The sequence below is a fragment of the Harmonia axyridis genome, chromosome 3 (assembly GCF_914767665.1).
Source record: "Harmonia axyridis chromosome 3, icHarAxyr1.1, whole genome shotgun sequence".
NCBI classification, from domain to species: domain Eukaryota; kingdom Metazoa; phylum Arthropoda; class Insecta; order Coleoptera; family Coccinellidae; genus Harmonia; species Harmonia axyridis.
The window spans coordinates 28,704,064-28,716,892 of record NC_059503.1 but is presented as its reverse complement, the minus strand read 5'-3'; the positions used below and the strand labels follow the sequence as shown (position 1 = coordinate 28,716,892).

Here is a 12,829-nt window from a genome sequence, read left to right as displayed (position 1 = left end):
TCAGGGGGTTGTTCCTTGGACTATTCTAAGAATATTTTGTCCTTTGATGATTTTTGAAAAACCTATTTGTTTCGAAGATATAGGGGAAACAAAATTTCAGATAATAACATTTTATTATGAAAAATTACATGAAAATGAATTTCCATCAGCAAGTCCATAAATGAAATGCATGTCAGTCATCTCGGTGTTTGTATAGCGATTCATAATAGTCAAAGATAAAATGTTAATTGCTAATACATCACAAAACGAATTCAAATGAAAACCGTGTTTAATCTGTATTCCTTTACCATCTGCACTTATCAATTTTTAGTCAAAAAACTGGCCGTTTTAGTAATTGGAATGTTGTTAAACAAATTTAAAAATAAATTGTACCTACTTAGTAAACACAGTGCGGTACGCATTTTTATTTAAACTATTATTAATTTTAAAAATATGAAAAATGTTGTTCGCCCTGTATCTTCGAAACAAAGAGGTTTTTCAAAAATCATCCAAGGACAAAACATGCTTAAAATAGTCCAAGGAACAACCCCCTGAATTTTTGCCGCATGTTTAGGAAACACCCTGTATAACAAGTTGTCCTAAGACTTATGAATTAGATCCAGCTTGGTATTAAACAGTGTATTTCACGAATGATTGTACAGGTTTTCAGGGCAGATGCAGGACATTTTGGTGAGTCTGAATCAGTGCTCGAAACATGCCCTAACTATATTAGTTTAAAAGATACAGGCTGTTTTATGTATTTTATCAAAAACTTTCAATCGGCATAATTTTTGAACGCCTGCATGGATCCTCATGAAAATTTGGGGGAATGAGTATAGGTCAATGCCTAATATTTGCACCTGATTACTTCTCGATAGCGCAGGTCTGGACTGAGAAAATTATATTCTTTATTCCACATATTGCAGAACACCCTGTACATCGAATTTTCGAGAAGTGAAATTTTCCTCAGAATCTACTATAGATACTCTATCAAACAAGCTCATTTGAAATAATGGCACACTTCGCATAAATATTTTATGAGTTATTGAATATCTGGAATTTTCTATTCATAGACCTGTGTTTTTCCGAATAGGTAATGCGTTAATTCATATCAAATGAATTTAATTTCTGAGTAAAATGACTTGAGGCAGCATTTATAACCTGTGGGGAAGCCCCCTAAGGGGATGAGAGCATACCGAAGGGAAAAATTTTAGAAATTTAAAAAAATTAAAAACTGGCTGAAATCAGACACACGCATGGGCGCTCGCAGAAATTTTTCTCAGGGGGGGCAAAATGAAAATTATTGAAAAATGATAAGGCGTCCATGATTGTCATTGAAAACCGGAAAATTGTTGAGAATCCATTACTTTCCTTTTTTCCATGCCCTTTGGATTGAGAAAGTAATATTGAGCATGTTGTGCTGAAAAATGAGGTAATGAAAATCTCAGGGGGGGCCAAGGAACAGAAAATAACCCAAGACATCTTCACCTGCAGTCGATGAAACCAGTTGTTTTCCTGTAAGTTCTTCCAATTTTTTCCCCTCTATAATATACATGTCAATTGAAAGAGATAGATCTCCCATTAATTTTAAATCGAATCCTAACCTTAATAACCAAGAAATGAAAATCACACAATTAGAGATTAACATGGCTAGGGACATGGTGCCAGAATATTCTGGTGATTACAAAAACCTTGCCTATTTTTTCGATCAAGCTGAAACGTACTTAAACTTATTGAAAAAAGATGAAAACAGTCTTTTTAATAAACTCCTCTTAGAAACAGTAAAGTCAAAATCAACTGGCGAAGCTAGAGACGTTTTAATAAATTCACGTTGTACTCGATGGTCTGAAATAAAAAAAACTTTAGCTCAAAAATTTGGCGATCCAATATCAGAAGGACAGAAGAACTTCTGTTACATGACTTAACCACTTGCTATCAAAATTTCAACGAGAGTTACAAACAATGTTACGAAAGAATAAAAATCAAACTACAAATTCTATTAGAACATGTAAGCGTTAGAGAAATAAATAGAGACATTCGGATTTGTATGGAAAATAATTACAATAACCAAGCACTATCGACATTCAAAGCTGGAATTCTAGAACCCTACTGTAGGCATTTAATGAGTCTGAACATATAATTACATAAATGTTTTCCTTGAAAGATACAAATCAAAGATTGAGCAAATGGAGACTCCGATTGGAAGAATTTGATTTCAAAATCCAATACAAGAAAGGAAAGGAAAATTTAGTTGCCGATGCTCTATCGCGAATCGAACTCAATGCAGTAGAAGAAAGCATAGATGATGATCTATTATCGATATTGCCACAAATTAATGAAACAGAAATACTTCTACCAGAGGATGCAGATGAAATTCTCGATGCAATTGGAAATCAATCTGATAATACACAACACACTGCCATAGAAAACCCAGTTTTCGGTATCCCAATTTCAGAAAAACCTCTGAATAATTACATGAATAGAATCGAATTGAAATTAGGTGACCAATTGAATACAAAAGACCCTTCAAGAAACATCATTATAAAGTCACGATAAGATCCGGTCAAGAAAATGAAAACATTGAAAAATTCCTGAAAGAAACTATTGATCCTAAACTATTATACGCAGTATATTTTCATGATTCAAAACTCGAATCGTTATTTTTAAATTTATGTGAGTCAAATTTTGATACAAATGTAAAAATCGTAAAAAGTAACATTTTATGTAGTGATATAGAAAAACCTGATTAACAAAATGAAGTTGTACTAGAGTATCACCTTCAAAATCACAATGGAATTATAGAAACACACAATAATCTAAAATCAAAATTCTATTGGCCAGATATGCGAACAAAAATTAATAAAATAATAAATGAGTGTGAAATATGCTTACAAAGCAAATATGAAAGAAACCCATACAATGTTAAACTATCTGGACCACTTTTAGCAAAAAAGCCCTTCGACATCATACACAATGATACATTCAGCTTCGATAATGCAAAATTCGTAACATTCCTAGATCTATTTTCCAAATACGCACAAGCATACTACGTAGAAGATTTAACTGGTTTAACAGTGCTAAAGAAAATCCGACATTTCTTTTCACATCATAACTACCCAAAGAAAATAGTTTGCGACGGAGGAAAAGAGTTCAAAAACAAAGTTTTCGAAGAATATTGCAAACTCTTCAAAATAAATCTGCACTTCACCACACATTATAATCCGAATTCAAACTCTCCCGTAGAAAGATTGCATTCCACATTATTAGAAAAAATAAGAGCAACCAAATTACAAAATAAAAATGATCCTCCTCAATCTTTAATGACTAATGCAATACTTATTTACAATCAGTCGATACATTCTAGTACAGGATTCATTCCATTTAGCCTTCTATACGGACCTTATGACAATCTCAATATCCATGAAATTGATTTAGATACAACGATATACGAAGTATATAATGAGAAAAGAAAAAATGAAGTTTTACCATTTTTCGAAATAATATATCAAAAACAGTTGAATAAAGGGACAAAAGTCATTCAAAAACAGAACACTAATAAAGAAAATGCTCCAAATATCACAGAATCCACTGTTTATTTCAAAAAATCAAAAATTCGAATATCAGATCCATGTTTTGATAAAATAAATGTAACATCTACTAGCAAAAATAAAATAATAGGAATAAGACAAAACAGGTCAACGAGCAAATTCACATCCTAGAAAACTCAAAAGACTCAGAAATAATGTATCATTACAGGGGAATCCTCGCGACAACGAGCCTGGCCCTTCAAATCGAAGAATTTCAACATAATGGATACTTCATCGAGAACTTAGGAATTACTCACACACTTAACCATTATCATAAATTTTATTTTTATTTTAATATAAGTAACATAGAGATCAATTTCTCTCATCTTTGGACAAACGCTCATTTACTCCAACAAAAATGCAACGGTTCATGTCCATTAATTAACACATTGATAGACAATTGCTTAGATATCGAGAATGAACTCTCAAAATTTAATTCAAGAAGTAAACGTGCACTAGAATTTCTTGGATCTACTATTCGATTCATTACTGGAAACCTTGATCAAAAAGACTTGAAAGATATTAACAAACAATTAAAAGTACTTTTCAAAAACCAGAATAAAATCTTAACGCAAAGTGATAAATTCACATCTTTCGCTAACCACATTACTAATAGATACATAAAAGATATCAAAAACATTCAAACCAATATGAACATTACATTTGAAGCTATTAATCAAATGACAGAAGGAGTAAATAAACAACAGTTAATTCATTACAACATTTATTCATCACAGAAATTGTTATCCTTAATAAAAACTATCCAAAGAACCGTAACTTTAGCCTTTAATGATATAACAAATTTGGAAATAATTTCATTCAAAGAATTAAAAGAAATAATTACACATCTCAAACTCATTTATCAAAAGGAAGAACTATTAGAATTAGACAATCTTCATTTATTCAAAATAATCGAATTCGCAAAATTTAGAATTGTATCTGTTGATAATATCATAGTATGTATATTATATATCCCAATTTTACACCCTTATCCATTCATGTACCAAAGAATCTATCCTATCCCTAATCGCTGGAAGAAAATCATTCTACTACCTGCAAGATATAGATTATCTGGATCAAGGAAAGAAATCTGGACAGAAGAACAATGCCCGACGATAGAGGATCAAATTGTTTGCTCCAAACCCCAAATACAAAGCCGATGCTCGCTCAATAATCTTACCACATGCACCTTCGTAGAAGCAACAAATAACTACAAGATCCAAATCCAATTAGATAACAACAACGTCCTTCTATCCTGCAAGGAACCGCAAAAAATTTTAGAAGAATGTGGAAATCAAATCAAGTACGAGACTGCAAATGGAAGTTCAATAATATCTTCAAAACGAAACTGCAGAATCATAGTAGATGATACAATCTTCGAAAATGTCTTTAATAATTTCACCTACGACATGCCTATTATTAAAGTACAAGAATTCGAATCATCCAAATTCATTCACCTTGAGCAGAGACACCTCGAAGATGTACAATCCCTGAAAAATGAAGCAGAAGACATGAAACATAGAGATAACTTAGACACTTTGCCCCAAGTTAATCATCTTTCATTAACATTTATATTGTCTTCATTCCCATTTTGTATTATTGCAATTATAACTGTCATATTACAAAGAAACAAGTTTAAAAAAATCGCCTTTTGGATGAAAGAGAAGGAGAACCCAGAAGACGCAGTTCAACTTCAAGAAATTCATTCTGTTTACCCTAAAATACCAACAGCACCACAAAACGAGGACGTTTTGTCTTAAAGGGTGGAAGAATTACATAAATGTATGACTAACTTCCTAATGACTCAATACACTTTCATCTCCAATATACTTTTCATAAATGCTATCACCATAATGAATAAATGATTGAACATTCTTTTATATTACATCTTGTTTACTTTAAATTCAGATCCATTTACATTAGATACTACTTTGTTCTCATTCTCATACTTTCAAATCCAATAATGGATAACGCTACCATTATCATCAAACCACTATGTACAATTCATTAGATTACTTTTATCAAAGACCATAAATACCTTATTCATGTAACATTGAAACAAGTCTTCTTATTGGTTTCAAACTAGAGAGAACTCATATTTGTAAACTTGTGAAATAAATCTTTTTTAAAGTGAATTCTACAAAGTTTTACTTAATTATATTTCTTATGAATTGAAATTATACAGGCTGTTCCAGCATTGGCGCGATGGCAATGGTCTTCACGGTGAAGGGCTGAAATTCTCAAATTTTCACAGTATCATTAGGCTCCATTAGAGCAACATTATCTAATTGTTTCGAAATACATAAGGTGTATAAACAATGTGTAAATGAAGAAACAAAATATCTTTTTTTATAGAACAACCTGTTTTTATTGAATTTTCAGACTAAATAGAATAAATTAACCCAAGATTTTTCGAAATTTTATATGCTTAAAACTTTCTTTTTTTTAAATATTTCAATTTTTCATAGAGGGAACAGGCTTTGGAAGAACTGACGTTTTCAAAATGAATGAATTCTTTTAGATGAGATTTTTATATTGAATTCTAGATAAATGGAGGTTAGTACTTACTTTTTGAAAATCATTGGGAACTCTACTGGGACAATTCATTGATGACTCACTCAAACGTTATTATGGGGCTTATTCCGAATGGCATAACATATTATATTTTCTTATCAGGTAGCAAATTTTAGTAGTAGCAAATTTGAAAAGTTGTCTACTGAATGAGAAAATAAATTATAGGGTGTACCAGTTGAAATAGTCCAACATTAACTTTTGAAAGCGTCATCAATGAATTTTATCATTTTGAACACCCAGTAGAGTTCTGAATGATTTTCTTTCGAAATCTCATTCAAATAAATTTATTCATTACCAAATTTCAGCGCCTAATAATCTTGTTAAGACTACCTTGGTATATCTAGTTGTTCTAGGAATTTCAAGTTTCAACTTTAAATTTCGGTATTATGGTTAAACGTACTTATGTTCTCATTCTAATAAGGGATTGAAATATGTACAATTATTTTTGCAGTTAAGAAAACTCTTTAAATGTTCATTAATTCTAATCTGGAAAGCCTTCGTGTGGAATATAGATTTTACCTGTTTACTCATTCACCTTCCCGGTTAGTCGTTTCAGACAAATTGTGTTGAAGATTGAACAACTAATAATATACAACTTTTTCATCTCCTGTATATCCTTCATATCTAGCTTCGTTTTCGAGAAAAAAAAAATTTAAGCCACTCTATTGTATATCATAGACACCATGAATAGTTTTCAGAATGATTTGAACTTATTTTTTTTTCTCGATAACTAAGCTCGATATGAAGATAATACAGGACACCGAAAAATTTAATTTTCAGTTATTCAATCTACAAAATAAGAAACTACAGAAAAATATGCAGGTTAATTTATAACTTTGTTTTTGGAATAATTTTGATTTATTAATATACCAACAGCAATACTTAATAAAGAAATTAACTTAATTCAGATAAAAAGATATTTCATGATTATAGGGCGGTACGAAGTTCGCCGGGTTAGCTAGTTTATTATACAATCAAGATCCTCATAATCAACATTGCCATAAGTATTATAATTTTGTTGATTATAATTATTTTCAATAATTTCAAAGTAATTTTAACGAATATCCACCTCTTGTTATACCAAAACGAGTGAATAATAATCGACAGGATTAGATTGCATTCTGCATTCAAAGTTTAAAAAGATAATAGCATAAAAAAAAAATATAAACACAATTACAATATTTTTCGATTGAACTCACCTAGATTGGATAGAGGAAAACTACACAACTCAATAACTGTCTACAGAAGGAATGGTATAGTATTGGAATTGAAATTTGGGGCTACCAAATCGTCAACTGTAAGAATCTACCTCATTATTCATATTCCAATCCCCAAAACCTCAACTTTCTTTTCCATTATCTATAATGATCATGAGCTTATCAATCTTCATATCTTTATCTAATAATGACGGGCACTAGTCCAATTGAAAAAAGATAATATTATCAGTACCGGAAATTATTGCACTCATAACAAAATAGTAGCCGAAGTTCTGTTGGAAATGGGGCTCAAACTCCGTCAGTTGTACTCTTACATCCATGGAGGTTACATGAAATGGGGCCCCCGGGCTGAAGGTCACAAGAAAAATAGAACCAAATACAAGTTTCTTAGAGGCACAAGGGATAGGGCCCAATAGGATCACAAGAAAATAGGACTTCTTTCAGATGAAATGGCTAGAATTCCGCGACCTCCAGTTCTAGGGGCCCCAGGACTTAAGGAGCTTGTGAAAGAAATGTGAGGTTATGGTCGAAAAGTGAAGCAGAACTCTCATATATCTACTGCCCTTTATCTTGGGAATTGAGCATTTTAGAGCAGTAGTATGTGTTACACTTAACAGTTATATATTATTTTTTATGTATATTCCACCTGACCAATAAAAAATGGGGTTCTCGTTCGAAAAAAATTAGAAGAAAATATATTTTTTTTCACTCCCCCTAGAGAAAATGAAGAAAATCGTACAACTCGCCAACTATTTAAGCACCGTGCAACCTAAAACTGTGAGATTCACTTTACCGTAAACAGAAAGCCCGATCAGCAACCAATAAGGTAGGTACTTAGCATCTGTAAAGCAAATCGAACGGCGAATAACCAATAAGATAAAACCTTTAGTAGTTGCCGCGGAAACGAATAACAAACAACTTGCGTATCCGATAACTTCTCGACGTTTTGACATAATTCTGTCGCGAGTTGCCTCCTGATTTTGGATATGCCTAAGTTTTTATGGAAATGAATGCGGTCGTAGAAAAAGTATAGTACACCAATCGAATTGTGAGACAATCACGCACTTCTAGAATTACAACTGTTTCTAATGGTGCGTAATATGCTTCTTTCAACTCTTGTTATGTAATATACTAATTTTTTGCGGCATTGAAAGTTTAGGACACAAAAGTCATTCAATATAATATCTTTATGATGGAAAGCATTCTCACCCCTCTGCGAAGTAGATTATCCATCTCCTCTACTTTGACACCTCTGATATCAGGAGCTTTGAATGTCCACTGTACGGGCCTGTCCATTTGTATCAGCTCCAGATTATCGCTCAGCGAGTACACCTTCTTCAACACACTGTATCTGTTGTGTTGTGCAAGTTTTGCCGGCAGGGCGTGAACCTTGAAAAATATTGAATTATTTTGTACAAGTTTGCACAAGTGAACCCTTCAAAGATCGAATAGGGTCTTGATAGAGAATTAATGAACTTTTCATATACTGGTGGGCCACGCTGGACATATTGAATATTTCGTTTTGGGTGAGATCACCATCGATCTAAAAAATTTTCAAAGCTGCGGTGATGCCACTTATATCAAAGAGTACTTCCAACTCCGATATTTCAAATAGAACAGCCTGTTTATTATTATTTTTTTCGAGTTTCCGTAGCCTATTGATTATTAATACAGGGTGGCCATTTGAAAACGAAACAGACGAGATTACAGACGAAATAAAGTTTTTCGATAGAAATGCTCGGACAGGTTGATTTCTGTTTCGAGGGGGACAACTTAAGATGTAGGTTACGCACGCATAGCGCTTCACCCCTTGCTGCTACAACCCCCACCCCCAATTTTTGAATAGGGAAGATGGGGAGAGTGATACCTCAATTTAAAGGTATTTTTATACTGATTTCAGCACAGTAATTGTTTTTTCATTTTATGCATTAGTTCTCGAAATATTCTTATCCGTAATCTGTGATTCTACCCTACGAGGCAGGCATACTTTTGATCAAACGATTTATAACATTTTGGGGCAAATTCGTCCAAATATCCCGTAAAGCGTTAGAAAGGTCCTCCAGGTTATTGATCGGTTGTTCTAAGGTTGACAATTGTCTAGACATCTCAGACCAGACATGTTCGATGCAATTCATGTCTGGAGAGCGAGCTGGCCAGTCCATCCTATCAATAGCATGAGTTTCTAGCGCTTCATTAACCAGACGACTACGGTGTGGACGGGCATTATCGTCAATTAAAATGAAATTCTCGCCCACGGCAGCCGCAAACGGAACAATTATGTGTTCAATAATCATATCGTGATATCTCTGACTGGTCATGGTGGTGTTCTGCAGAACAACCAACTCTGTGCGTTGGTTCAAACAAATGCCTCCCCATACACATATAGAACCTCCGCCAAAAGCTGTTGTGGGTACCATAAACTGTTCTGCATACCTTCGACCTCTTTCCCTCCAAGCAAGAATATGTCCATCGGAGTTGACCAAACGAAATCTAGACTCATCCGTAAATAAACATCGGCTCCAATCTTCAAGTGTCCAATTGCGGTGCTCCTCAGCCCATTGCCGTCGATGAACCCGGTGTTCCCTATTCAAACGGGGATGTTGTACCCTCCTACGTGCTCTCAAACCACGAACATGTAGTCGTCGTCTTACAGTCTGGTTCGAAATTAGAACTCCTGTTGCAACTCTCAGTGATCTATTGAGCCGCGACGCCGGGTAAGTGGGATTTCTCCTAGCATTGAGGATCAAAAGACGATCTTGGGCAGCTGTTGTACTGCGCTGCCGACCTCCCCCATGAACAAAAGCTACTGAGTCGTTTTGGATGAACCTATTCCAGGCCCGACTCACGACACTTTGCGAAACATTCAACCGCCGGGACACTTCTCGCTGGGACAAACCTTCCTGTATCCACCGTATGATTTGGTCCAGTTGCACAGGAGCCAAACGTCTTCTCGGCATGACTGATATTGTTCTCATTTCTTCAATTATTGTCACCTTATGTGTTTGAACGAGAGAAAAAAACAGATTTAATAACAAATACCACATTGCTTTTCACTCCACCTGTAACAGCCTACAGATAATAATCGATTTTGTGAACAAGAGCCGATGAAGTGAGGAAGACTTTGATATAATCAACTCAAAACATCTTACTTTTTCCTTAGAGAACATATAATGTACAGATATTCACGAGATAACTTGAAAAAAATACAAATGAAGAGAAGTTCATAAGTGATCCCTAGCAATTGTTGATCAGTGTACTTGAAGTTCCTTGAACTCACTCATCCACTGAATTTTCCTTTTTATTTATTTAACTCAACCATAAAAAATAGGACTCTTATCTTCAAAAAAAAAAAATTGCTTTGGTCTAAGTCCGGTTTCGCGACCGACGTACTATTCCGTTACTATTGACTTCCCTGAGTCCCCGATCGATATTTTTTTTTCACCGTTACTAACGATTCCCTTGAAACCCCGATCGATACTGCCTAATTTTTCTAATCTATTTTCCCAATTGATCTCTTACAGAGGGGCTTAGTTGAGGGAATTAAAAGCAATTTCATGTTATTTACCAAATATTTTTCCAAAGAATTATTTCGTTCAAATATATTAGATCATCATAACTGCGTATTGAACCTTGAAAGACAAATTTAAAAACCGTGTTGACCTCTCAATTTATGTGGCATTAATGATCAATATACTTGAGATACAGAACAAAGAAAGTGCTGAAGGATTTAATTATGAATTATCGCCAATTCGAACCTCTCACACTGCGTAGAATTTGGTTCGATTTAATTTGGAAGGTTTTACCAATTTCCCATTCATTACAAACTGATCGCTGAAACGGTCTAGACCCCTCTTAAGAACAAAAGATCCATGTGGTCGCAATTCCCGGAAGGATAACCGAGCCGCAACGAGTCTAATTTAAATAATAAGAGCTCCAATGATAGTTTACTTATTTAAACAGAAGGGTGAAGTGCACAAAAAAATCTCTCATGGGCACTTACCCCAATAAGAAGGATGACATCGTCACCCAAACTGCAGAATACGGAAGTTAGAACCCACTGTGGTGACACCAGTAAGCCTGAGCATATATAGTTGGAAACATTGTAGGTCTCGGAGTTATAAAGGGTCACCTTGTAAGAATATTTCCATTCGTCTATAAAGTCAACTTCCGGTTTTGTAGGCGTATCAGTGCTCAAAATAGGATTTACTGCTAGAATATCTGGAAAACATTTTAGAGTGTCATAAATTCAAAAATTCATTTGATGAAATATCAAGTTTCTTTAGAAAATGAGGAATTCACCGAGGTGAAGATAGGAGCATTCAAGTGGTCATTAATTCATTCAGGCACCAATTACATCCTTGGCAACCACCTATGTTGTCTCAAAGCCCGCATTTGGCACATGAATGAAACACCGTCCAAAAACTCTTGACTTTACTCGGAGTTTTCCTCATTTTTTTTTAAGAATCCTATTATCAGCATTTGAGCGCTCATTCATGCCTCAATGATACCCTTTCAGAGCGAAGAACTGAGGTAAATGTGGTCAACAAGGGCGCAATAAGTGGTACTTTAGTATTATCCCCATTTTTTTTATTTTACTTCTTGAAGGTGTCTAGTGGGGGTTTTCCCTAATGTAAAATTTTTTTCCTGCTTGAATTTTTAATTTCTAACGAAATTCTATAGGAATTCATCGTTTAAAACCATACTCTGCTCAAAATTTGAATATTACTGACATTTTGACGAAATGATCGAGCAATCTGATCGGAGACGATGAGCGCTCGAAAAAGAGATCTACCAAGATACATGCACACCTTTCCAATTTTTTAACCATTTAGTCACGTCTAATTCCTTGTCATCGTTCAGAAGGGACATTTTGGGAAATGCATCTGTTGAAATGTCCTGTATTTTGTTCCGGCTGTTTGTTACATTATGAACCTCCAATTTAGCGTCCTCATTGTTTTGGAACTCGATATTCCTCTTTTTCCTCTGAAGTTCCATCTTCAGCTTAATCTTCTCGAAGATGTGTCCCAAATTTTCTGAAACCGTCTTTTGAGAATCATCTTGGATCATTTTATTCTTTGTTGGTATGTTTATTTCTTCACTTTTTATATTCCTTTTGGTCTTTCCGTATAACCTTTTGTGATTATTCGATTTCTTATCGTTCTCATTGATAAAATTCAAGTTTACAATCAAGTTCAAGAATAGTGGCACCCGAGTTTGATTCCATGTTGGTCTAACATTTTCAAGTTGTTTCAAGATATTTGGATGTTTGTCTTTGATCAACAGTTCTCCAACATTGAAATGAACAGGATGGAAGCTAAATTTTGTTGTAGCGGTATTAAAACTCGAGTTACTAGAAGAAATATTTGCGAATTGAGTAGTGACTTTCGTCCCTCTGGCACAAACGAAAGTTAAAATAAAAATAACTTCAAATAAAAATTCGACAGACATGGTTAGTTTTTTAGAAAATTATAT

At 34.1% G+C, this 12,829-nt stretch overlaps 1 protein-coding gene across 1 annotated transcript in view; it reads right to left on the bottom strand.

Moving 5' to 3' along the window:
• LOC123676562 overlaps positions 1-12,829 on the bottom strand; it is a 20,623-nt gene extending 7,794 nt beyond the window's left edge. The window contains exons 1-3 of the mRNA XM_045612520.1: positions 12,166-12,829; positions 11,358-11,575; positions 8,567-8,746 (exon numbers count right to left, since the gene is read on the bottom strand). Coding sequence (XP_045468476.1) covers positions 8,567-8,746; positions 11,358-11,575; positions 12,166-12,805 — 1,038 coding nt within the window. The 5' untranslated portion in view covers positions 12,806-12,829. The remainder of the gene's footprint in view (positions 1-8,566; positions 8,747-11,357; positions 11,576-12,165) is intronic.